This window comes from Giraffa tippelskirchi, chromosome 8 (genome assembly GCF_054371585.1).
Source record: "Giraffa tippelskirchi isolate mGirTip1 chromosome 8, T2T-mGirTip1v1.2.pri, whole genome shotgun sequence".
Lineage (NCBI taxonomy): Eukaryota > Metazoa > Chordata > Mammalia > Artiodactyla > Giraffidae > Giraffa > Giraffa tippelskirchi.
The window spans coordinates 51,302,839-51,329,707 of NC_137282.1; the positions used below are offsets into that span (position 1 = coordinate 51,302,839).

Below are 26,869 nucleotides of genomic sequence, written 5' to 3' on the forward strand. Positions count from 1 at the left end.
CCTGTCCACCTGTAGATGGCAGGCAGGAAGAAATTAACACATTCCCCTGCCTGAGGCTTGCCATTCTAGGACATACTTGTAAAATTAAAAGGCCTTTTTACTTTGTTTCCTTACCTCCTCTCCCCAATCTCTGATCCATAAAAAAATCTGGCAGGCAGACCTGGTAAAACAGTTATATTGAGATGTTAGTCTGCCATCTTCTCCATCAGCCGTCAGTGGATGGGCTGTCTGAATAGTCCTATTCCTTGCCTGAACACTTCATCTCTTGGATTCATCGGCCTCTAGATTGGCCTCTGTGTGGTGAGCAGTGCAAAGTTGGACTCGGCAACAATGCTATGGGGTAAATATTACTAAAGTAATTTCACCTGATACCTTTTACTTTTAAAAACATGGCTTCTAAACTGACACATGTGGCAGACATATTTCTAATGGGCAGTCCTAGCCCTGCTGACTGAGGACAGTTTGCAGAGATGGAAATATTTTTATTCTTCTTTGTGAAGTCTTTTAGGGCAAAGTTCCTAGAAACTTCATACATGCCAGTGCAGGTGCTGCCCTGACAGGCAGACAGCATTTAGCAAATTGTCTTAGTCACCTCCAGGTTAAACATTTCTAGAGAATTCATTTCTAGGCTGAAGAATCAGCTGTGAAAGTACCTGACAAAGAAGCAACAAGGAACCACAGTACAAGGCAAGGCTGTGGGAAGCTGTGGGAATTAAAATGGAAACATACTAAGTCTCCTTTTGAATATGTTTTCTCCTGAAGCTAGAAACATAGAAAACTCCGCAGAGAAATTCCAAATGAGTGTACTCGGCTAATGCCAGAAGCAGCCTTGATGAGAGCCAACAGAAACGTGACGGAAAGCAGCCAAAGCCGGCATCTGGGGCTCGGAAGCCGAAAACTCTGGATTCCTTCTCTGCTGGGGCCGGTGGCGAGAGCGCTGCAATGTAAGTGGCTCTGGACTTCGATGTCCTCTGGACTTCGACTTCCCGAGGAGCAGCGGGAACGGGAGGAGGGACCTTGGTCCAGGCGGAGCATAGCTCGTCGCCATGGCAACCACGTGAGCCGCAAACAGCCGGCCTAGCCCAGCAAGAGGCAACCCAAGCAGACGCCTAGGAGCGCCGCGAGCCGGGGACAGCGGTGGGGGGTGGGCAACAAAGCCCAGCACCGGCCGGCTGGGCCCCCCACCGGTGGCGTGTCCCCGCGGAGCTCCGGAGCGCAGCGCCATGGACAAGCTGGTACTGTGCACGGTCCTTCCGCGCGGCTCCCGCCCCGCCCCGGCGCATGCGCGGCCTCGGAGCTGCTGGGCGCTGGGGACTCCCTGGAGTCAGATTCAGGCCGGGTGGCCCGCAGACGCTTTCATGAGCTTGTGGGGCTAGAGTTGCTGGTGTCTTGAGATTTGCTTGTTTCCCTCAGGAGGTGGTCGATCTTGTCCACCGGGGCGCGCGTAAAGTGCAGAAGCGCAGGTTCAGGGACCGCCTTTCCTATTTTATCATCAACTTGCTGCGGAAAGGCCACCCGTGGACCCAAGCAACCCATTGACCCAGAGCGTGCATCAGATATATCCAGGCGTGGCGGAGGCCGCTTTTGTGTGAAGTTTGTTGGCTGTTACTAGCTCTCGTTAGCCCTTGGGTTTGGACAAAAGCAAATGTTTAGTTCCCTTGGAGAGAGGGAGCCAGACGATGTGCACGAAGCCCTGTTGAGTGGCTTCCTGGTGTCTTGTACTTTCGCCTCAGTGCAGGGCAGGGGAGAGAGGGCTGGAAAGGAATTCTTTGCGTTTAAATCAGGTTTCACTCCATTTGGCTTTGCTCTCTTAAATGAGTTTTATAGGGTGAAAAAAAATTCGCCTGCTTGTTTTTGCCTTTGTCTTCAAAAGTGATTGCTGCTCTTTGGAACTCAGGGAACGTCTAGGAGACTATAAAGCCTTTTCTGCAAACAAGAAACTGGGCACAGGGAGGGGCTTTTGTACCCAGGAGGGCCTCAGAGGGTCGCGATCTGTTTCAGTATGGATTTCTGTGGTTACATTATACATGTTTTCATTTACACTAGCTATAGCTATATTGGGCTTCCCTGGTGGCTCAGATGGTAAAGAATCTGCCTGCAATGCAGGAGACCTGGTTTTCATCCCCGGGTGGGGAAGATCCCCTGGAGAAGGGAATGGCTACCCACTTCAGTATTCTTGCCTCCATGGACAGTGGAGCCTGGCAGGCTATAGTCCACAGGGTGGCAAAGAGTTGACACGATTGAATGACTTTTACTAATACTGCTATAGCTATATTACTATAGGAATATATTATGCTAATCAATAAAATGTGCATCCTGTCATGATTTAATAAACATAAATTTAATACTGATTTAATTAAGAGCAATGTATACACTTTATGTGGCTTCCCCGGTGGCTCAGTGGTAAAGAACCCACCTGCCAGTGCAGGAGATGCAAAGATGCAGATTCGATCCTTGGGTGGGTAAGATCCCCTGGAGGAGAGCATGGCAACCTACTCCAGTATTCTTGCCTGGAGAATCCTATGGACAGAGGAGCCTGGCTGGCTCCATGGGGTTGCAGAGTCAGATATGGCTGAGCGGCTGAGCATGCATACACATGCATATAGTTTATGTGTATAATACTTCAACAGTTTCCTCCCCCTGTAGATATTTACCTTTCACAAACTATTTTTGTGAGTATCTTGCCATGATAGACTCATATTATTGTTCTTATTTTCATGTAACTTATATGCCATAATATTTGGAAATATTCCAAATATTTGGAATTTCCAAAATATCTGTTGTATTTCATTAAGACAAATACCTGTTAGTTCATTTAATCTTTTTAGTGACTCTTACCATTTTCTGTCCAGGAAAATAGAGACCCTGAAATGACAGATGGCATTGCAACTGCTAATGCCAATAAACCAATGATATTTTTGTGTATCTTAATTTAAACTTCATATATTCTATAATCTTAACATAAGTTTATCAAGTTTTATCCCTGTAAGGATATAAAAATATGGCTCTTAGTCTAAAGCCATACTCTTTTATGTTTTATTAATTATGCTCACTTTAAGATTGAAAAATGTGGGCTGCTAATGCAATATATATATGTGCTAAGTTGCTTCAGTGTGTCCAACTTTTTGCGACCCTATGGACTACAGCTCACTAGGCTCCTCTGTCCATGGGATTCTCCAGGCAAGAATACTGGAGTGGTTTGCCATTTCCTTCTCCAAGGGATCCTCCTGATGCAGAGATCGAACCTGCGACTCATGTCTCCTGATTTGGTAGGCGGGTTCTTTACCATTAGTGCCACCTGGGAAACTAATGCAATATTGGTATGTAAATATGTATAGCAAACAGAATAAAAAGACATATACCAAAATATTGATCTCAGGCTGGTAGCATTAAAGAGGATTTAAGTTTTCATTTTATTCATTTATTAAACATTTTTTCATAACAAATATGCATTTGATAAGTCTATAAATATTTATATGCATTCTAAGTCACTTCAGTCCTGACTCTTTACCACGCTATGGAGAATAGCCCACCAGGCTCCTCTGTCTATGGGATTCTCCAGGGAAGAATACTGGAGTGAGTTGCCGTGCCCTCCTCTAGGGGATCTTCCTGACGCAGGGATGGAACCCTTGTTCCCTCATAGCTCAGTTGGTAAAGAGTCCACCTGCAGTGCAGGAGACCTGGGTTCGATCCTTGGGTTGGGAAGATCCCCTTGAGAAGGGGAAGACTACCCACTCCAGTATTCTGGCCTGGAGCATTCCATGGACTGTATAGTCCGTGAGGTCGCAAAGAGTCGGACTCGACTTACACTTTCTTTCTTATGTCAGTTATAACTTTCAGTTTATATTTAAGTTATATGTTTAAGTAAAATGCAAACATACACACACACACACACACACACATACACACATACACATACACATACACACACACTCTCTGATGGCTTTCAGGGGAGAGTTTTTAAAGGCAGTGTTTGGGATGAAGGCTGCAGCTCATGGACTTTCTTCTGATTGGTTGTTGGTGAGGTAACAGGGTGATGTTTAGGATATCTTAGTCATCAGCTGTCTGATTCCAACCAGTCTGGTGCCTAGTGCTTGTAGTCAGCATGCAGTCACCATCCTCCACCTGTTGGGGGAGGGGGGGGTCTTAGTTTCTGCAAAGATGTGCTCAGATGGTTATAATATCCCTTGAGGAGGAACAGGACTCTTTTAAAGCTATCATTACTTTTCTTGCTTGACTGCTTTTCCTTTGTTTCTGCATTCCCTCCATTCCCTAATTAGTAACTGCTTAAGTCTGCTCTTTGGAACTCAGAAGGCCTAGGAGGCCAAAGCTTTTTCTACAAACGAGATGAGGGACACGGAGGGGCTTTTGCACCCAGACGGGCACAAAGATCCAGCTCAGATTCAGTATGGATTTCTGTGGTTATATTATTTAGGAAAAATAGAAGCAAATGGACACTGAGACATAATACATTGTCACAGCTGGGAAATGTGACCTCTATGGAGCTCTTAGTTCCCTGGGGAGGGTCAAGGCTGCTGTTCTTCTCCTTTGTCCGAGGTCAGTAAAGCATTAGAGAAAGGCTGCTATGAATATGGCTATTTCGAGGAATTGGTTCCCGCTGCGTGAGAAATGTCAGGAGGAAGTTTACCTGTTACATTTTCTCCTTTCGTCATGCTAAGCTCTTTCCTGGCACTGAGCATGGTGGCTGTTTATTTATACCTCTCTGCTGTTTGCATTTGGCTTCACTCTTTGTAGCCTTACTTATAGCAAATAGACCAAACAGGGTGAAACAACTGCTCACTTCTTGCTTTGTTTATGAATAAAAACCGAGAGCTTCAACTCCAGAGTAAATTGCCTCCCAGGGGTATTTTGGTTTCCCAGGCTATTGGATGAGGCTCCTGGGAGGAGTTTAGCATTCAAGATGTTGCTTGGATCTGTGTGACCCCACCCTCAGGGCCAGGCCCACTCCATCACCAGGTCCCACGAGTGGTTTGTTGGTTGGAATCTGAATGAATGCTTTCTTTCCAATGTAACTCATGCTTGAGGCTGGGGTAGGAAAGATGAAATTAGAGGATACTACTTGAGCGGTTTGGTTCGATTCAAAAAACACTTATTAAAGTACCTACTTTGTTTGCAGGACTGTGGAAGGGCTCTGGGGAGTATGAGTTGCCTTTCTTTTCTGCCAGGCTTCCCTGATGGCTCAGTGGTGAAGAATCTGCCTGCAATGCAGGAGATGCGGGTTCGATCACTGAGTCAGGAAGATCCCCTGGAGGAGAAAATGGCAACCCATTCCAGTATTTTTGCCTGAAAAACCCCATGGATAGAGGAGCCTGCTGGGCTATGGTCCAGAGTGTCACAAAGAGTCAGATGTGACTGAGCACACACATGCACACACATTCTTTTCTGCCTCCATTTTCCTTCCCTCTGTCTCTTTCTTCATTCTTGCTTCTCTCTTCCTTCCTTCCTCCCTCCCTTCCCCTCCCTCCTCTTTTTTCCCCCTCCTGCAACATGGTGGTTGGATGGCATCATCGACTCAGTGGACATGAGTTTGAGCAAGCTCTGGGAGATGGTAAAGGACAGGGAAGCCTGGGGTGCTGCAGTCTGTGGGGTCACAAAGAGTTGGATGTGACTGAGCGACTGAACAACAAAAGCAATATGTATTACATGCTTTCTTGCAGATGTTTTTCTCAAGTTTCCCTTGAGGATTTTGAAGTTCCCCTAACACTCACTACACAATTAATGATTATTCTTCCCGTTTCTTTGGGGACCAGATGAGATGAGCAGATTGTGACCACCGCTTACTGGTTTTGAGTAATGCGGATAAGTGACTTGGGCCTGTCTTGCAGGAGGTGGGTCATACGTATTGAGGAAGGAGAGCAAACATGGGACGCTTGTCAGATTCCTGACAAAGTTTCTGCCTGCCAGACATCACGTTATTTTAATAAGTCCATGTAGTAAAAGCCTGTCATTGTTTCCACCCCAGATGGGTAGTAGAATTACAGTTGGGTTCCCATGGGCCAACATTTCTGCCCCAGGAGAGATACTGTGAAGAGTCAGAATTCTTTCTTTCTTGAAGCAGCCTCCTGGTTGGGCCAATAGGATGTGGACAAGCCACCCTCACCCCCCTTGCACCCATCACCAAGGGAGTGGTCATGGACTTCCTTGGACTGCTTGGACTTCAGAAAAAATAAAGAATCTTACTTTTGGAGGGCTGAAAGCTCGGTGGGCCACTTCTGATCATTGTTTAGCTTATTCAGGGTAAAGGATAAAAGGATTTGTGATGCATTGGTGTCCTGAAGTGTCCACGTTATTGCTCATTACAACGAAGCAAAGCAAAGCTTAGCCTAGAGGAAGCAGTCACCTGGGACTCTGGCAACCCTCCCCAAAGAGGGTCAAGTGTCAGGGGCTGTGTTGGGGACTCAGGGGATGTCTTGGAAGAAAGGTGGCTGCTACTTTGCAGATAAGGACCAGCTGGGCCAGGAGGAGCCTTGACCTAGATTTGACATCCCTATTTTACAGCAAACAATGTTTAGATGGACACTGAGCAGCAATATTAGAAGTGCTTCCATTCAGATGAGCGTGGAAGCTCTGGAAAGTTGGAGGTTATGCAGATTATCATTGTTGCACCTGAGGTCACCCCAAACTTACTAGCTTAAAATAGCATCAATCCCTGTACTATCTTGTCTAGTTTCTGTGGGTCAGGAACCCAGGAATGGGCTCAGCTGGGTGGTTTTTCTTTGGCGGCTGGAGAAGCGAGGACTGGACAGGCATCTCTCTCTTCCTGTGTCTCACATCAGATTCGCCTGGTCTGAGACACGGCTCCATGTGGTTGGTCTCTGTGAATAGGCTTCCTCTCGCCAAGGTGATCTCAGGGCAGTTGACTGCTTTAATGGTGGCTGAGAGTCTCCAGAGAGAGAATTCCAGAGAACAAGGTGGAAGTTGCATCATCTTATTACCTAAATGCAGGGGTATATCAAAGTGCTAGCACAAGTATATTTTGCTGTATGTCTCCGCTAAGCATTCCTCCTGCTGTGTCCACTTGGCCAGACTCATGACCTAAAGGTTCAAGGCTGAGGTCATGTTCAATGTAAAAGTGTGCTGTGGTGCCCTCATGGAAAGAGGGGCTCCATGGAGGAGAGACTCGGTTTGAAATGGATGAGCCAGAAGCTAGCTACAGAAAACTTTTAATCACCAGATATGTCCAAAGTGGAGCACTGGGTTCTCATCACTGTCTACTCATTACTGTCTACTGAATAATGCAAATTCTGTTCTGTCATGACTGCCCTTGATAATGTGATAATATAATTATAAACACACTATACAGTTTTTCCCTTTAGGAAAGAAGTTGTGAAAAGTAGTTTTGATCAAAAATCCCTGTGTTTGTAGGGCCCAAACCTGTAAACTGTAAATAGCCAATACATCTGTCTGGGGAACTTGCATGTTTTGAGCATACCATCTCTTCATCATAAAAGACAAATCTAATTCAATCCTGCTGAAGGAAGGGCTAAATTATCTTTGTATTCACTCTATAGAAGACATTGCAAAGTTGTTGTAAGGAGATCAAAGAGTTTTCAGCCAAAACTGTATCTATTTATATCTCTGTATATATCTATTTTGACATGAAAGTTTTCCAGGAAATTAATACAAATATTCTGTTATTTATTTCCTCAATTTTGTGTTACCAGCCTTAAGAAATTTGTAATTTGCTATATTTTATTTGTTCTTTCTACCTAAATATTCACTTTAATGCCTAATTTTGTGTTTCTAAGTCTCTTTCTTAATGTGGGACCCCCAATTTGCATAAACCTGGTGGCTCAGATGGTAAAGAATCTGTCTCCAATGTGGGAGACATGGGTTTGATCCCTGGATTGGGAAGATCTCCTGAAGAAGGGAATGACTACCCATTCCAGTATTCTTACCTGGAAAATCCCATGGACAGAGGACCCTGGAGGGCAGGCTACAGTTCATGGGGTCACAAAGAGTTGGACACGACTGAGTGACTAACATTTTCAACTCTTTTATTAATGTGTTTGCATAAGCCTCAGGCCCCACTGAATCGAGACCCACCCCACTTTGGCCTAAGTAAGTGCTGTAATGGTTTACGTGGGAGCTCTTGGCTCTGGCGGGAGGATGGGAAGGGAGAAAGGGTGAAGGGGTGGAAGGAAGGAAGGAAGGAGCTAAAGAATAATTTTGCCTTTGTCCCAGTTTTCCCTTGGGCTGGCTTTGGTGGTGGGGTACCAGACCTCATTTGTTAAATGCCTGTCACAGATGCTGTGCTTTACAAGGCATCATGGGGGATATAAAAGAAACTGAAAGTACAGGTCTTCATTCTCAAAAAGGTTTAACCATCTCATTGGGAAGACACGCATGCCAAACACTGCTGAAAACCCTAAACAAGTTAAAATGAAAACCGACTCCAGCACAAAATGTGCATGGATATGGTGGCGGGAATAACAGGGAATCAGCGTGGGACAAAGCCTCAAACTGGCCTCCTCAGAGGGTGAGATGGTTGGATGGCATCACTGACTCAATGGATGTGAGTTCGAGCAAACTCCAGGAGATGGTGAAGGACAGGGAAGTCTGGCGTGCTGCAGTCCTCTGTGGTCACAGAGTCAGACACGGCTTTAGTGGCTGAAGAACAACGACAGCTACTCTGAGTCCTGTCTGCTGACGAGCTGGTGACTGGGAACTCCTGGCATGTGGTCAGCCTGCTTGCATTGATCCATGTTCGGTGCCACTCTTGTATGATGGACAGATGCTGCTGAAGATGGATGGCGGCATTGCATTTGCACACCCTTTCCAAGTGAACCTAAGGTGGCAAACAGCTGGCCACACAGGTAGCAGAGATATTCCTGGCAAATGTGGCAATGGCAGCAAGAGACAGATCAGGTGAGCAACAGTCTTGGAGCAGAGAGGTTGAGCTGGCCGAGACACACACACACTCAGTCGTGTCCGACTCTTTGCAACTTCTTGAACTGTAGCCTGTCAGGCTCCTCTGTCCATGGGATTCTCCAGGCAAGAATACTGGAGAGGGTTGCCGTTCCCTTCTCCAGGGGATCTTCCTGACCCAGAGATCAAACCCAGATCTCCTACACTGCAGGCAGATTCTTTACCATCTGAACCACCAGGGAGGCCCAGGAACTGGGTGAAGAGCTCTCAACTTGAAGTCCTTCCTCTTCACCTAGGTTACAATCTGTTTCCACTGAAGCTTGTAAGTGGAGAAGACTGTCAGCCCTGTGGTGGCTCCTTTATAGAACTAATGCCGTAGAATGTCAGAAAATAAAGTCAACCTTATTTCCCTTGTCACAGTGTTGCAGGAAAGAAAGTGGGGCTGGAGAGGGTGATCATGTCCCAGGTCTCATGTGAGTCCATGTGACAGCCGCTGAGTATGGATTGTTGGCTTCTGCAGTAAAGAATTCAAGAGCAAGCCATAGTAAAGTGAAAGAAGGTTTATTCAGGGGAAAACACTCTCTGTAGACAGAGTGTGGGCCATCTTGGAAGGCAAGAGCAGCATCAGAGTATGGAGTTGTCAGTTTTTATAGGGTCAGTAATTCATCGGCTAATGAGAGGGGTTTTTCCAGTGGTTATGTATGGATGTAAGAGTTGGACTATAAAGAAAGCTGAGTGCCGAAGAATGGATGCTTTTGAACTGTGGTGTCGGAGAAGACTCTTGAGAGTCCCTTGGACTGCAAGGAGATCCAACCAGTCTCTCTAAAGGAGATCAGTCCTGGGTGTTCATTGGAAGGACTGATGTTGAAGCTAAAACTCCAGTACTTTGGCCACCTGATGCGAAGAGCTGACTCATTGGAAAAGACCCTGATGCTGGGAATGATTGAGGGCAGGAAAAGAAGGGGACAACAGAGGATGAGATAGTTGGATGGCATCACCGACTCAATGGACATGGGTTTGGGTGAACTCTGGGAGTTGGTGATGGACAGAGAGGCCTGGAATGCTGCAGTTCATGGGGTCACAAAGAGTTGAACACGACTGAGTGACTTAACTGAACTGAACCAATGAGAGGGGAGAGTATTACAGCTATTTTGGTGAAGGGTTGGGGATTTTCAGGAACTGGGCCACCACCCACTGTTGGCTTTTATGTTCGATCTAGGAACTGTCATGGTACCTGTGGCTGTGTTGTTTAGCTTGTTGATGTTTTACAATGAGTGCACACTGAAGCTTAATGTCTAGTGGAAGTCGACTCCTCCTCCATCGTGGACCTCGTTGGTTCTAATTAGTTCATGTTGTGTTCTCGATGGCTATGGTATTCTTTTAAAGGCTATGCCCCTTCCTGTCTCAATAGCAGACTTTGATTATATGTAGTTGTTGTGTCTGGGATTAGGTATCTTTCATACTTGTAATGCTTAATGAGTCATTTTACAGCAGGAAACTACTCTTGCGTCTTTGTTCACGTTTCTTGCTCAAGTTCACGTATTTTGCTCAAGTTTCTTAAAGTCATGATTTAAAGGTTCTTCGGTGTATCCTCCTATTTGGGCCATCACAGAATTGATGATAGTAGTTTTTCAGGAAGGTCAATGTACATCATTTTATCAATGGCAGAATTCCGTTTGAGGAAGGAAATTGTCTTGGGAAAAACAAACAAATTCCTGTTAAGTCACTGGAGGTGGGAGATGCGACCTGAATGCAAAGCCTCACAACCCAGGAGAGTCATTTATAGCAAGTTCACTCTCTGGGTGGATGAGGGGTGGAGGATAAATGAAGCTCTCAGGAGGAAGGCTGGGGATGTCTGGAGATAGGGGTTGGGTCAAGTGCAGTGGAAGAGTCATGGAAAGATCCTCCAGGTGAGGTGTGAACAGAGAGCCTGAGATTGGGAATGCCTGTGGTTCATTTGGAAACTGTCTTCTCTCTTTTGTTTTGAGAGGTCTGCTCTGTTCATAAGCTACTCAAACTCACAAGTAGAATTTGAGCAAGGTCCGTGTTGTACACTTTGACCCCCCCCAAGGAAGAAGCTCAGAGCTGGAGGTGATCTTGAGCCTGTCAGCCCCCCGGGGGTCTACTGAAGTCTTGGAAAGGGCATGGAATGGGTGCTCGGCCAGGTTCATCTAGATCTCAGGAGGCTAGGGTGTTACACCTGGCTTTGGGTTCCTTATTGCATGGGGCGTGACTGTAAATTAGCGAAGCTGATTTCAGAACCACCTATGAAACAAATCTCTGTTTTTTGTAGCCATGCTCAAGCTTTTCAAACTTTTTTTGAGGCTGAACGTAGAATTCATCTTATTTATGCCCTTGTGCTGTTAGGGAAAACACCTATGTCTGTCTGTGTCTGTATGCTGAATATTTAGGCAATTAAAAAGGTTTATTAACCAAGTAGACTTCTCATGAGACTGAAGTCTATGTGGCAGAGAGTGAAGAGGAACTGAAGAGCTTCTTGATGAAAATGAAAGAGGAGAGTGAAAAAGCTGGTTTAAAACTCAACATTCAAAATACTAAGATCATGGCATCCGGTCCCGTCACTTCATGGCAAATAGATGGGGAAACAATGGAAACAGTGACAGACTTTAATTTCTTGGGTTCCCAGATCACTGCAGATGGTGACTGCAGCCATGAACTTAAAATACGCTTGCTCCTTGGAAGAAAAGCTATGACCAACCTAGACAGCATATTAAAAAACAGAGACATTACTTTGCCGACAAATGTCCATCTAGTCAAAGCTATGGTTTTCTCTCATATGGATGTGAGAGTTGGACTGTGAAGAAAGCTGAGCACTGAAGAATTGATGCTTTTGAACTGTGGTGTTGGAGAAGAGTCCCTTGGACTGCAAGGAGATCAAACCAGTCAGTCCTAAAGGAGATCAGTCCTAAATATTCATTGGAAGGACTGATGCTGAAGCTGAAGCTCCAATACTTTGGCCACCTGATGCGAAGAACTGACTCATTGGAAAAGACCCTGGTGCTGGAAAAGATTGAAGGCGGGAGGAGAAGGGGATGAAAGAGGATGAGATGGTTGGATAGCATCACTGACTTGATGGACATGAGTTTGAGCAAACTCCAGAAGTTGGTGATGGACAGGGAAGCCTGGCGTGCTGCAGTCCATGGGGTCGCAGAGTCGGACATGACTGAGTGACTGAACTGAACTGAAACTCTATGTGATCTCTATTTTGTTACCTTTACAACTGGTAACAGAGTGGGTGGAATATTCGATATTCTTTTTGCCGAAAAAGTTAATCTCAGAACCCTTGGGTATCCAGCATCCTTTTCCCAGGCTTGTGGAGACCTAGAAACTTAAAAATGAGAAATCCCTCCCAAGTCCCTTCATGTATCTTGAAAATATGTTCCACCTGCTGAAGGAGAAATTTTAGAGAGAGTAATAAAGGCACAGCAGATTTAACTTCTTTCTAGACCTGTTGTAGCATCTGCATCATGGTTATATTTGTTCATTAACTTCATCATGAATATTCATTGGAAGGACTGATGCTGAAGCTCCAATACTTTGGCCACCTGATGCAAACAGCTGACTCATTGGAAGCGACCCTGCTGCTGGGAAAGATTGAGCGCAAAAGGAGAAGAGGGTGGCAGAGGCTGAGATGGTTAGATAGCATAACTGACTCAATGGACATGAGTTTGAACAGATTCTTAGAGATAGTGAAGGACAGGGGACCTTGGTGTGCTGCAGTCTGTGGGGTTGCAAAGAGCTGGACACGACTTAGTAACTGAACAACAACAACTTCATCGTGACTTTGGGACCTGGTTTGATCTTCGTTCAAATTTTAGATCCTCCATTTTAAAGCTGAGCATGTGTAGACAGGCACTGCTGGGCACCCACTGGCCCTTCATTGGAGACCTTAACCATATCTTGTGTTTGTGATTCCCCACTGCTCTCTCATTGGCTTATATATGCTGTAAGGGTGTTAATGAATAGCAGAAATAGATTTCCACTTCCCCAAAAAGAGCTCTGGTGTTTCTGGGATAATTAAGACATCCAAGGAAGTAAGTGGGTCATTATCTAGTGGTCCCTGTAGTGATGGTTGGTTTAGGAGAGGCTGATTAAATTTCACCCTGGGAGTTTTAGTTCTGTCTTGGTGTTCATATATGGCCAGTGACCTAATATTTTAAATTTACCATAAAGATTTCAAAATGGCTAATTATGTATTCTTACCTCCTTGATCTCCTTTTTGTATTGAGAAATAACATTACATGGCACTGAAATACCAATAACTTGGCATTTCTTTATTACGCGTGTCACATAAGTCAGCTCCATTACAAGGGAGTCTCCCTAAGTATAGAGATGTATTCTTGCAGTGGAATTTCTTCAGAATAGATGTTTAAAGGCAAATTTGTAGGCCACTGGCACCAAAATGAAATAAAACAGGACTTAGGCCATCGGCAGTAAATGCATAAGTATAAAGATACTAGGTTAAAATATTCATCTGTTTTGGACAAAGGCTTAAGAGCAACAATAGGTGCAAATGACCTGTTAAAAACAGTGATGCAAAAATTCTAAAAAGAGATATCATGGGTTTTCCTTTATTCTTACCTTTATCTCCATCCTCCTCTGGATTTCTTAAATGTGCAATTTGGTGGGTAATCTGGGAATTGGGTGGATTTTTTTTTTTTTTTTTTGATAGGGTCTGCTGGACTTGGTGGGGGCTTCCCTCATAGCTCAGTCGGTAAAGAATCTGCCTGCAATACAGGAGACCCGGGTTCAATCCCTGGGTTGAGAAGATCTCCCTGGAGAAGGAAATGGAAACTTACTCCAGTATTCTTGCCTGGAGAATCTCATGGACGGAGGAGCCTGGCGGGCTACAGTCCATGGGGTCACAAGAGTCGGACACAACTTAGCGACTAAACCAGCAAAAACGCTGGACATGGTGGGAGTAGGGTGTCTGTTGGGAAATGGGAGGTAGTCAGTCAACCTGTGCAGATCATTTGGGTTTTGGGAATTCTAGGCTCTTCCCAGCTACTCAGTTTAGCTCAGCAATTTCTTTTCCTTTGACTCAAGTAACAACTACCACTCAGCCAATCTTTGGTGGGTTTAGATCAGGCACACCATTGGTTCTGTGAAGTGGAGTCGAGAGGCCCTTTGAATAAGTCTCTGAAAACTGTTTAATCCTTGACTGTTGAAAAAATACCTGCTTCCCGGGAGCTAGGTACCTGGATGAGCTGAATGAGGTGAATGGCATCCATCACATTCCTTGGGGATTTGTGACACAACTTTGCTGATTTGGGGGCTTGGGTCTTCATCACCCACACAGCACTTGCTTTATTTATTAAGAGAACTGTTAACAAAGTCTGTTAATTCCTGCTGTGTGTACTGAAGGATATTGCGGTGAAAGAAAGGATTTTGTCAAGTGCTTGTTACATATGACACTCAGACTTCTCTACCACATTTAATCCCAGCTGTGTGTTTTAAGAGATCAAGACACATTCCCCACCTCTGCAGATGATGTTTGCCTTGAAGTCGGCACCTAGGGGCAGAGGACAAGAACGAGATAGTTCTCTTCTTGTTTTTAGACTGTGTGAGTTTCAACATATGGGTGTGACCCCTTCCTCGACATGTCAACCACCTTAGTAGAAAAATGAGAGATTTTCCTGGTGGTCCGGTGGTTAAGACTCCATGCTCCCAAGGCAGGGGACCCGGGTTCGATCCTTGGTCAGGGAACTAGATCCCACATGCTGCAGCTAAAGATTCTGAGTTCTGCAACTAAACCCCAGTGCGGCCAAATAAATAAACATTTAAAAACAAAACACACCCTCCTCCTAGGTTTTATTTTAAAAAAAAAAGGAAGAAAGAAAGAGAAAGAGCTCCCCCACCACGTCCATCTCTTTTCTGTCTTCTCTGCTCTTGTCACCTCTCTCTCCTATTTCTTCCCCTCCACTTCCTCTTCTCCCCCTTTCCTTCCTCTCCCTGAAACCCCACCCTGAGTCCTTGGGTCTGGTCACCCCGAAAAGTGTGCAGGAAAGGGAGCCATTCAGGTGGACGCTTTCTCTCCTTACACAGAGTCACACAGAGCAGCCGGCTGCCCACCTGGCTGTTTGGTTTTAGCGGCAGAAAATATCATTGGTTCATTTCCAGCCCTTGGTCTTGAAGAAAACAGACATAGAGTGCAAATTCATATTTAAGGTACTTTCAGCTTATACTTCCCCAGTGGCTCAGCGGGTAAAGAATCCGCCTGCAATGCAGGAGACATGAGAAAGGCAGGTTCGATCCCTGGGTCGGGAAGATCCCCTGGGAGAGGAAATGGCAACCCACTCTAGTATTCCTGTCTGGGAAATCCCATGGACAGAGGAGCCTGGTGGGCTACAGTCCAAGAGGTCCTAGAGTCAGACACGATTGACTAAGCACGCAGCACACACATACTTTCTGCTTGAGTATTAACGCCTTTTCCCCCCGTTTTACTAGTTGGTTTTTTTTTTTTAACTTGATTCAAAAAAAAAAAAACCAGATGACTTTCGTGCTGGTCACGTTGAGGCATGCTCTGCAGAGGCAAAGTCCAGACTTGTCCAGGGCAGAGAGGTAAATCCAGCCCTTTGAAACTGATTGTGCTCTGGAGAGGGGAGCTGTAGAACCAAGTATTCGGGGGTTGGGGGGGGAAGAAGAGCCTCTTATTTAAGCCACCTTGCTTGCATGACTCTGGATTCCTGCAGTTAATTTATTAGGGATTAGCCAATTCAATGTTAGTTACCTGTTTTTTTCAGTTTAATTTTCTCTTTGCCTTTTGAAAAACCAAATTTCTTTTAAAAATAAAAATTTTAGAGGCATTAAATGGTTTTCAAAGGTTCTTTCTTTTTTCTTAAAGAAAATGTATATTGTTCCCTTGAGGCAATTTCCTCTCTTCCTTCTTTGCTTCCTTCCTTTTTCTTTATCCTTTCTCTCTCTTTTTATTTTTTCCTTTTTTTTTGAACATTCATTTATTTATGGCAGCGCTGGGTCTTCGTTGCTGCCCGCAGGCTTTCTCTAGTTGCAGTGAACAGGGGCTCTTCCTTGCGATGTGCGGGCTTATTGCGCTGTCTTCTCTTGCCACAGAGCACGTGCTTTGGGCACGTGGGCTTCAGTAGCTGTGGCACACAGACTTAGTTGTGGGATCTTCCCCGACCAGGGATCGAACCCACGTCCCCTGGATTGGCAGGCAGATTCCTTACCACGGAGCCACTAGGGAAGCCCTCTTCTCTCTTTTTAAAAGATTAATAACACAGAATCTGGAGTCAGATTTCCTGGGTCTGAATCCTGGCTCCTGCACTCATTAGTTGAGTGACCTTGATCTCAGCTGTGTGACCTTGATCTCAGGTGGCCTTGGCCTGCAGTGACTTGAAGCTGGGCTTCGGTTCCCCAGCCAGAGATTGAGGCCGGGTCACAAGACTGAATGAGAGCTCTGAATTCTAGCCACTAGACCAGTGGTTGGTGACCAGGCCCTGGACCTTCAGCTTTGCAAGAAAGAATTCCCACAACGATGGAAAGGAGTGAGACAAGTAAAATGTTTATTAGGAGGAAAAGAGCGCCTTACGTGTGCATAGACACTGGGAAGGCTCAGAGAGAGTGTCGTGCCCTCGTGGTATTTTAAATCGCTTTCATGGGGAATTTCTTCCGGGTGTCCTTTGACCGGTCGCTTTGATTTGTCTGGTTCCGTATGTGGTTTATCTCAGGATCCTCTCGTGTGCGTGCGTGCACATCTCTCAGCCAAGATGGGTTCCACCAGAGGCATGTGGGTAGTTGATATCACTTACTATGGGGTGGGACCCTCTCCTTTTTTGACCCCCAAGGAACTTTCTAGTTGGGAGGGTTTCCTTGACTTAGAGAATGAGAAATATGTGGTCTCTTATCTTTTATCTGGGCCCTGCCCAGCCTCCTCTCTTGATTATCCTGCTATTGATATTTTGGAGTTTCAGTCCATAGTGAATGAACTCAAATTGCTTTACCCTGGGTGGGGGAGAGGGGTGCGGGCATCTATCTCCTGCCTCAACCTCCAGTAGGTAAGTGGACATCTCTGTGCATCAATGTTTTAACCTATAAAAATGGGGGAAAGTAACAGTAATTACTTCCTGAGCATGTTGTGAATATCCAGTGAGCTAATATTTAAAGTGCTTAGAACAGGGCCTGGTAGAGAATAATGCTAGTAATTAAAATGAAAATAAGAAAGAGGTAAACCTAGGAAACACAGAGAAGCAAAAAGAACATAAAAATAAGTAAGCCAACCTCTCAGTCTCAGAAATGATCTCCCTCTCTCTCCCTCTCTCCCCACATACATATATATACAATTTAGTTTTTATTAAATACATTTTTGTTTTTTACAAAAATTGATTCCTACTCTTTTGGAGGCTGATTTTTGTCATTTTACAGCATATCATAAGTGTTTCAATTTCTTTAAAATGTCTCTTGAACATGATTTTTAATGCATTGAATACCTCTGCAGTAATTTATTTTGCGGATCTTTTATTGTGAAGCTATGAAGGTTTTGTAAAGTATTTCCTATGTTAATAATTTATATATATATATACAACAATATATATGTATTGTGAAAGAGGAGAGTGAAAAAGCTGGCTTAAAACTCAATGTTCAAAAAACTAAGACCATAGCATCTGCTCCCATTACTTCTTGGCAAATAGATGGGGAAACAATGGAAACAGTGACAGATTTTATTTTCTTGGGCTCCCAAATCACTGCAGATGGTGACTGCAGCTGTGAAATTAAAAGATGCTTGCTCCTTGAAAGAAAAGCTATGACCAACCTAGGCAGCATATTAAAAAGCAGAGACATTACTTTGCCGACAAAGGTCCATCTAGTCAAAGCTGTGGTTTTTCCAGTAGTCATGTATGGATGTGAGAGTTGGACCATAAAGAAAGCTGAGTGTCGAAGAATTGATGCTTTTGAACTGTGGTGTTGGAGAAGACTCTTGAGAGTCCGTTGGACAGCAAGGAGATCAAACCAATTAATCCTAAAGGAAATCAGCCCTGAATATTCATTGGAAGGATTGATGCTGAAGCTGAAGCTCCAATACTTAAGCCACCTGATGCGAAGAACTGACTCATTGGAAAAGACCCTGATGCTGGGAAAGATTGAAGGCAGGAGGAGAAGACGACAGAGGATGAGATGGCTGGATGGCATTACAGACTCGATGGACATGAGTTTGAGCAAGCTCCGGAAGTTGGTGATGGACAGGGAGGCCTGGTGTGCTGGTGTCCATGGGGTCACAAAGAGTGGGACATGGCTGAGCAACTGAACAACAGCAATACATACGTATATGTATATATATGTCATTGTTATGACAGTACCCCTGTGCCTCTGCTTCCATCTGCAAGCAACATGTCCTCCAATCCCCCGTCCCCCACCTTGCCCTTTCTGTGTCTTCAGGCGTCCATTTCTGCCCTGGCTTCACTTAAGAAATGCTTTTACGGAGATTTTTTGGTTATCAAAACACCTTGTTTAAACGGCAAACACCTAATGCATAAAGAAGATCTGGTACATATATGCAACGAAAAATTGTTAGTTGCTAAGTTGTTTAGTTGCTCAGCCAATCTCACAATTGTTTAGTTGCTAAGTTGTGTCCAACCGTTTTGCGACCCTGTGGACTGTAGCCTGCCAGGCTCCTCTGTCCATGGAATTTTCTGGGAATTTTCTTGCCATTTCCTACTCCAGGGGAGCTTCCCAACCCAGGCATCAAACCTGTGTCTCCTGAGTTGGCAGGCAGATACTAGTTTACAAAGAACAGTTGGAATACATCAAGGTTGCTTCCTCAGATGACTAAGACTTAACTACCTGTAAGATTTGGCTGAGGGAGCCGTCCCAGCAGTTTGGGTTTTAAAACTGCCACTTTTCCCCCCTTGATTTAAGGTCTTGTCTGATTAAGCTAATTAGGCTCAGTCTCTAGTCCTTGTGGCCTGTATTTACATTTCTGATTTTTAGAATATTACTCAGCCATAAAAAAGAATGAAATAATGCCATTCTCAGCAACATGGATGGACCTAGAGATTATCATACTAAGACAGAAAGACAAATATCATATGATATCACTTATATGTGGAATTTAATTTAGAAAAAAGATACAAATGAACTTATTTACAAAGCAGAAGCAAACTTATAGATATTGAAAACAAGCATGCTTACCAAAGGGGAAATGTGGCAGGCAGGGAGAGGTATATCAGGAACTTGGGATAAACATATACACACTGCTATATATAAGAGAGATAACCCAACAAGGACCTACTGTATAGCATAAGGAGCTCTACCCAATATTCTGCAATGACCTCTGTGAGAAAAAAATCTAAAAAAGAGTGAATATATGTATTTGTGTAACTCAATCACTTTGCTGTACACCTGAAACTAACCCATCATTGTAGATCAACTATACTCCAGTAAAATTAAAGTTAAAAAAAAATAAACAGCAGACACCCATATCCTTTCCAAGTAAAGTAAAACAAAGCCAAAGGCCTCGTCAAACACTGTAATAATGCCTCCCTCCTGAGAGCAGGTAGCTAAAGGAGCAGCAAGAACAAAATACACACAGCCAATAGACAACTAAGATGGTCTCTATGCTTTACATTTATCCTTTCTTTATGTTATCTATGACTTCCCTGGTGGCTCAGCTGGTAAAGAATCTGCCTGCAATGTAGGAGACCTGGGTTCAATCCCTGGGTTGGGAAGATCCCCAGGAAGAGGGCATGGCAACCCACTCTGGTATTCTTGCCTAGAGAATCTGCATGCACAGAGGAGCCTGGTGGGCTACAGTCTGTGGGGTCACAACTCAACACAACTGAGATGAGAAAAGTTGAGAATTGTTTTATTATGTGTTATTATATGCTGCTGCTGCTGCTAAGTCACTTCAGTCGTGTCTGACTCTGTGCGACCCCATAGACGGCAGCCCACCAGGCTCCTCCGTCCATGGGATTTTCCAGGCAAGAGTTCTGGAGCGGGGTGCCATTGCCTTCTCCGGTGTTATTATATCATATAACATATATTATTTATATAATATAATTATTATATTATTGTAATATTATATCACAATTATATTATATATTCACATATGATGTAATTTATAATATATTATTATAATATATATAATTATATTATATAAATATGTTATTATATAAATATATTATTATATATTATATAATATATGCAATAATATATAATTTATATATAATAATTATTATATATAATGATTATTATATAATATAGTAATATATATTATAAATATATAATTCTTATGATATATACATTATAAAATATATTATATTAATATAATTTAATATAATATATAATTATATATTTTAATATATATAAGTTTAATATAATATATAATTTATATATTACATATTTATATATGATATATATTTTAATTAATATATATTATGTATAATATAAATATAATATAATAATATATAATACATATTATTATATTATATTTATAAAATATATATAATATAATATATTATATGTATAGTGTATATATTATATATATTAATATACACAAATATAATATATAAAATATTTATATATAATAATTAATTATAATATTATATTTATAAATGTATATAAATTATACATTAATATACATATATTAATTATATATTATATAATAACTATATATTATTAATATATAATTATATATTAATAATATTATATATAAGAATATATAATATGTAATATATATTATTAATATGATTATATAATAATAGTCATATTCTATAATGTGATTATATATATAATCATATAATGTTATATATAATATAATATTATATTATTAATATATTATAATATATTAATATAAATATATTAATAATGTAAATATATTATTATATATAATATATATTTATCATATATTATACAAACAATATATTCATATAAATATAAATATGTATATTATATAACAATATAGTACATAATATATTATCTATAATAAAACAATTCTCAACTTTTTAAATTTAGAGGGTCCTTGCACTCAGATTATTGCAAGTACAAAAGATCTTTGTCAATAGGAATTTCTTATCAGCGTCAGAACAGAGCCAATGCTGGAGTGAGTAGGTCAAGAATGCAAAAGATGGTTAAGCTCGCCACCTAGTGGCTGCCCAGGAAGTAGTTTCCTTGAATTTGGCCTCTTGGTTTTGGTTTCCGGTGACAGACAGGCTTATCACTATGTGTTCATTTTTCACTCTAGGCAAAAGCAGTCATTATTTGAGAACTCCTATTGAAGAATCCTATTAAATTTTCTCATATTTGGTGGATAATGAGGCGTTAAACATCGTTCATTTGCTAATAGGCCCTTCATTTCATTCTCTCGTCTGAGAAGTCAATTGCTGATACTTTCCTACAGCAGCACTCAGTGTAGCCCCCTTGTTGGGGGATGAATTGCTTTATGTGTTTTGTATCCAGTTGTGTCCTATTGCAGTTTCAGTTACCCAAAAAGGAAACTATCTAGGAATCTTTCGTCTCTACTATATTCAGCTTCTAACTTGACCATGTTGTGAAAGTCACTCAGTCGTGTCCACCTCTTTGCAACCCTGTGGACTATACAGTCCATGGAATTCTCCAGGCCAGAATACTGGAGTGGGTAGCCTTTCCCTTCTCCAGGGGGTCTTTCCAACCCAGGGATCGAACCCAGGTCTCCCACATTGCAGGGGGATTCTTTACCAGCTGAGCCACCAGGGAAGCCCAACTTGACCATAGAACTCATTTAAAGCAAGAACTGGAATGGCTTCTCTAAAAAATGCAGAGCCTGGGTGTGGATTTGTGTCACCAATTTATTTGGGAGCTCAATCCCAGCAAAGAAAGTGTGAGGAGAAAGCAGAGTGAGGTAGGGAAAGAGAGAAAACCAATGCATGCATGCATGCTAAGGTGCTTCAGTCGTGTCCGACTCTGTGAACTTATGGACTGTAGCCCGCGAGGCTCCTCTGTCCATGGGATTCTCCAGGCAAGAATACTGGAGTGGGGTGCCATGCCCTCCTTCAGGGGATCTTCCAGACCCAGGGATCGAATTGCCTCTCTTACGTCTCCTGCATTGGCAGGTGGATTCTTTACCATTAGTGCCACCTGGGAAGCCAGAAAACCAATAGGAAGGTGTGTAACTTAGTATGTCCCAAGTTATTTCCAGGTAAAGTCTGGTGGGACTGTCTGCCACGAGGCCGCCTGGACCTAGAGCCATGCAGCAGTGGGGGTGGGGTGGGGGTGGGGGTGAGTTGAGGGGTTGGGGGGAGAGGGAGAGCTTATCTCATGTTACACTTTCCTGCTGGTGAGCGTTTGCTTCACTGACATGAATTCCTTTTGCTCTTCTGGTTGTGCATTATGGGTGACGAGCAGATTCCAAGTGTCTCATGGCAACCGGGAACCCCAGGCAGGAGGTGAGAGGCACAGCGGCTGGAAATGAAGTCAGAGCTGCTGTGACCTGTGTGTATGCGAAGGTGGTCAGTGCTCACCCAGAGATGTCTCAGAGCCACAGTGGGGGCGGGACAGTGGTCCAGGGCCGCAGACGCAGGTGAGGCTGAACGCACAAGAGGTGGTGCAGGAGAGCGCGGGGCATGGTGATCTTGTCTAGTGTGTTTACCCCAGACTCTGCTCACAGGAGCCCGTCGGGGAACTCCGTAAATATTGGTCATGGATTTTAATTAATATTTTTGTTGTTTTTCAGTCACAAAGTCGTGTCCGACTCTTTTGCGACCCCATGGACTGTAGCCTGCCAGGCTCTTCTGTCCATGGGATTTCCCAGGCAAGAACACTGGAGCAGACTGCCATTTTCTTCTCCAGGTCATCTTCCCAACCCAGGGATCGAACCCGTGTCTTTTGCAATTGCAGGCAGATTCTTTACCTGTGAGCCACCAGGGATTTTAATGTATTTTCTAGTAAATGCTTCCTGCAGAATTATCATTCCTAATCATGTGTCGATTAGGATCTTTTTGGTTGCAGAAACCTAAACCAACGAAATCAGAGGAAGGAGAAGGGGCCGGAGTGGCCAGGGTGGCCCTGGGGAATCACAGCGGGGGCAGCAAGGGGACTGGATCTGAAAACGGGCAAGAGCCAGGACCAGCAAATATCTCTCCCCGGATTCCTGTCTCTGCCGAGGGAGAGAGTCTCTCTTCTTCAGGGAAAACCTCCCTCTTTTGTTCTTAGAGCCTTCAACTGATTGGATGAGGCCCACTGACATTATAGAGGGTAATCCGCTTTATTCAGAGTCTGTTGATTAGATTGTTAATCTCATCGAAGAGATAGCTTCACAGCGACATCTAGACTAGCATTTGACCAAATATTTGGGTTCTGTGTGTAGCCACATTGACACATAAAACTCACCATCCATCAGTGGGGGAAGGAGTTGATACCTTCCTCTCATGAAGGATGGTGCTTGGCCCCACCAGCATCAAAGCTGCACCCGCTTTCCCCCAGTTCTCACAGATTTCCTCTGGAGCTTCTGGGAGGCCCCTGCCCCTGAGACTCAGGCCTGAGCCATGATTCGGGGCCTGAAGCATCATCTGGAAGAGCTGCCTTTCTGTTCTTCCTTCCCTGGTTCTTCCCTGCGACCCTACACAAGATTCTTTATTCTCTATTGACCAAAATAAGATAATAGGAAGAAAACTCCTAAAATCCTTATGGAATCACCTTCCCTGAGGACTTTCCCAGCTCATGTCGGACATCCACATGGGCTCAGGTGTGTCTGAATCCCATTTGGCCTGGGCTGAGACCTGGGATTTCCATGTGGGGATCTGAGATTTTTTCCCCACCTTTACAAGAGAATTTGGAGCTAGTAGTCTGGCTACGAACCAGAGAGGCAAGAAAGCGGGAAGGATTTTTTTTTTTCTTTGACTATCATCTTTCTTTTATTATTGGAGTATAATTGCTTTATAGTGTTGTGTTGGTTTCTGCTGCACAGGAAAGTATATACATATACATATATGAGCCATATATACATATATGTACTATATACATAGTATATATGTATACATATATCCCCCCCCCAAATTTTTGAGCCTCCCTCCCACCCCCACCCATCCCACCCCTCTAGGTCATCACTGCGTTTGGAGCTGAGCTTCGTGTGCTAAACAGTAGCTTACTACCAGCTGTCTATTTTAAAGGGGGGAAGGATTTAGGGTTAGGAGATCAGTCTTGGGTGTTCATTGGAAGGACTGATGTTGAAGTTGAAACTCCAATACTTTGGCCACCTGATGCGAAAAGCTGACTCATTTGAAAAGACCCTGACGCTAGGAAAGACTGAAGGCAAGAGGAGAAGGGGACGACAGAGGATGAGATGGTTGGATGGCATCACTGACTCAATGGACATGAGTTTGGGTAAACTCCAGGAGTTGGTGATGGACAGCGAGGCCTGGCGTGCTGCGGTTCATGGGGTCGCCACGAGTGGGACATGACTGAATGACTGAACTGAACTGAACTGAAGGATTTAGCCAGGAAAGAGGAAATGAGGAGGGGAGAGAGAAAGGCTGTGGAAGGTCTGTGTGTGAGAAATCCAGGGACAGCTTTGGGGTGGAAGCAAGTGGAACAGCAGAAGGAGAGGCTTTGAGAAATGTTGCTGTGGGTTATAAATCTAATCCTCTTCCATATTCCTGGAGATAATGCAAGCAACAGTTAGACTTTTTGAAAACCACATTTGGTTTTCAATTTGGTTATCTGATCCAGGACTCAGATACCTTATGCTGGATTCCATGGCTAGACTGAGCCCTGTGAACTCTGGGTTTTTAGTTAGGGTTACTAATGTCTTCTTGCCTGGAGAATCCCACGGAGGAGGGAGCCTGGCAGGCTACAGTGCAGGGGGTCTCAGGGTTGGATACGACTGAGCTCAAGTACACACAGTTGCAGGGAATGAACCATCCTATGAAGACTGCTAACGTGAGCGACCCTTTATGATCAGACATTTCAGAGTGCCCTCATGCTTAGCAACAGAACTGCTTGGGGAGTAGCCCCATCTGGTGGAGAAGCCTAAAAATATTGGGTTGGCCAAAAACTCCGGGGTTTTCTGTAACGTCTTATGGAAAGACCCAAACAAACTTTTTGGCCAACCCAATATTTCAGTGACATACTGCTCCAGGTTAAGGAATGGAAGCAAAATGCATTTGAGTTTTAATATTATTACCCTTTTGGGAACATACCGTGAACGTTTATGTAATCAGACCAGTACATTTTCTGTGAAACTTGCAACAGCTATTTTTCATAGGTGATGAAGTCACTTCAACAGGTGATACTGAGTCTAATTGCAATCACATCCTTAAAAAAAGTCTAGATGACTTACCTTTAGTTTCCTGTGAAAAGCATTATTGTCAGGATTTAATTCACTTAATGTGAGTTTTAAGCAAATCAAGGCTGAAAGTGCTCATGATTACCTTGGACATGAATAAAGATTTCCATAAACTCGAAAAGGCTGGGTAAACCATCTAAGGATAGAGCGGTGAAAGAGATGGGTGAATGAGAAGGTTTGTGTTACGTGGTCAAGACGTCCTCTGTTTTTCTAGAAGTTTAATTATATTCTGAAAGGCAGCAGATGGCTAGATTTTCTTTCTCTAGGTGTGGTTAGTGTTAAGGAAAGGGCTGAGGTAGGATGCAGAATCACTTCTTACGAGAAAATCTGAGACCAACTCTTTACTTTCTCATGTGCAAAAAGACCACATACCAGGAGCCCTGAGTTCTCATCCTGGCCAGTCACCACCTGGCTCCCTCACCAGGAGGAACTGACTTAACTTCAGGTACCAGTTGCCTAATCTGTTCTGTGAGGAAATCGACCTTGTAAGATGCCGCCTTACAGGTTGAAGAGTAGAAGCAAGCCCGACACATTACACTGTGTTTAGGAGGAGAAGCAAAAGTGACCTCTGCTTCCCAAGAGGCCTCACCTGTGGGTCGGGAGATGAGGCAGTGCCATGGTGCCCAGGTGTAGCTGGGGACGCGAACTCCCTGCTCACAGAATCTACCTGTGCTGTCAGGATCCAGTGGACAGTCAGTGCACAATCCCACATTTTTGACCTGAAGGATCAGAAAATACTGGATTTATGATAGGAATTTCAGGTCATTTGGTCACTTGGAGTTTCTAACCGGCCAGTAGTAAGCCAGGAGCTGTTTCAAGAAGAGAAGACGTATTTCCAAAGTGATCAGGGGACTCGGCTATGATTTTCTTCCCAAGGCTCCATGGACCGCATGGCATCTTCCCCAGAAACTTCAAGCTGGGTCAGGGGGTAGGAGGGGCTCCACCAGATGGCGCTGTGTCTTGCTCTGGGATCCCCACACCCCGATTGAAAGCCTTACACGTTACTATGTCCATGGCAGGAGCAGTGCACCCCAGTATGGGATCTGTTGCCTCCAAGATCCAAAGAGACTCAACAAAACCTGCGCTTCTTTCTAGTTCAGGAAATTATATTTGGAACAGCAGCTGTAGTTAAAAGTCAATTCCTGATTAAGCTTATTTTGTGTCATTCAGTGCTTCTCACCCAAAAGCAGTTCTGCCATTTGGTCCACCTTTATTTTTTGGGGCAGGGGGTGCAGGTCATGTAAAATCTTAATTCCCCAACCAGGGATCTAACCCATGTCCCCTGCAGTGGGAGCATGGAGTCTTAGCCAGTGGACCACCAGGGTGCTGCTGCCGCTGCTAAGTCGCGTCAGTCATGTTCGACTCTGTGCGACCCCACAGATGGCAGCCCACCAGGCTCCCCCATCCCTGGGATTCTCCAGGCAAGAGTACTGAAGTGGGTTGCCATTGCCTTCTTTGGGACCACCAGGGTAGATAAGCACAAAAAACCCACTCCATTTTAAGATTGCTTTTATTAAGTGCATGATCCTGAAGCCGTAGACACACAGAAAAATGTGAAAATTAAAATTAACTCGTGAAAATTAAAATTAACTCGTGAAAATTGAAATGTCAATTTTGAAAAATTACTTTACAGTGATTGGACAGTATATTTAATTCTAGGCTAGTTCAATCTGAAGAAATTACAGC

The 26,869-nt window shown here is 43.7% G+C and overlaps 1 protein-coding gene across 1 annotated transcript in view; it reads left to right on the forward strand.

The window, feature by feature from the left end:
* Nucleotides 1-1,031: 1,031 nt before the first annotated feature.
* Nucleotides 1,032-26,869, forward strand: part of DNAH5 (dynein axonemal heavy chain 5) — a 310,603-nt gene continuing 284,765 nt past the window's right edge. The window contains exon 1 of the mRNA XM_081520843.1: nucleotides 1,032-1,235. Coding sequence (XP_081376969.1) covers nucleotides 1,224-1,235 — 12 coding nt within the window. The 5' untranslated portion in view covers nucleotides 1,032-1,223. The remainder of the gene's footprint in view (nucleotides 1,236-26,869) is intronic.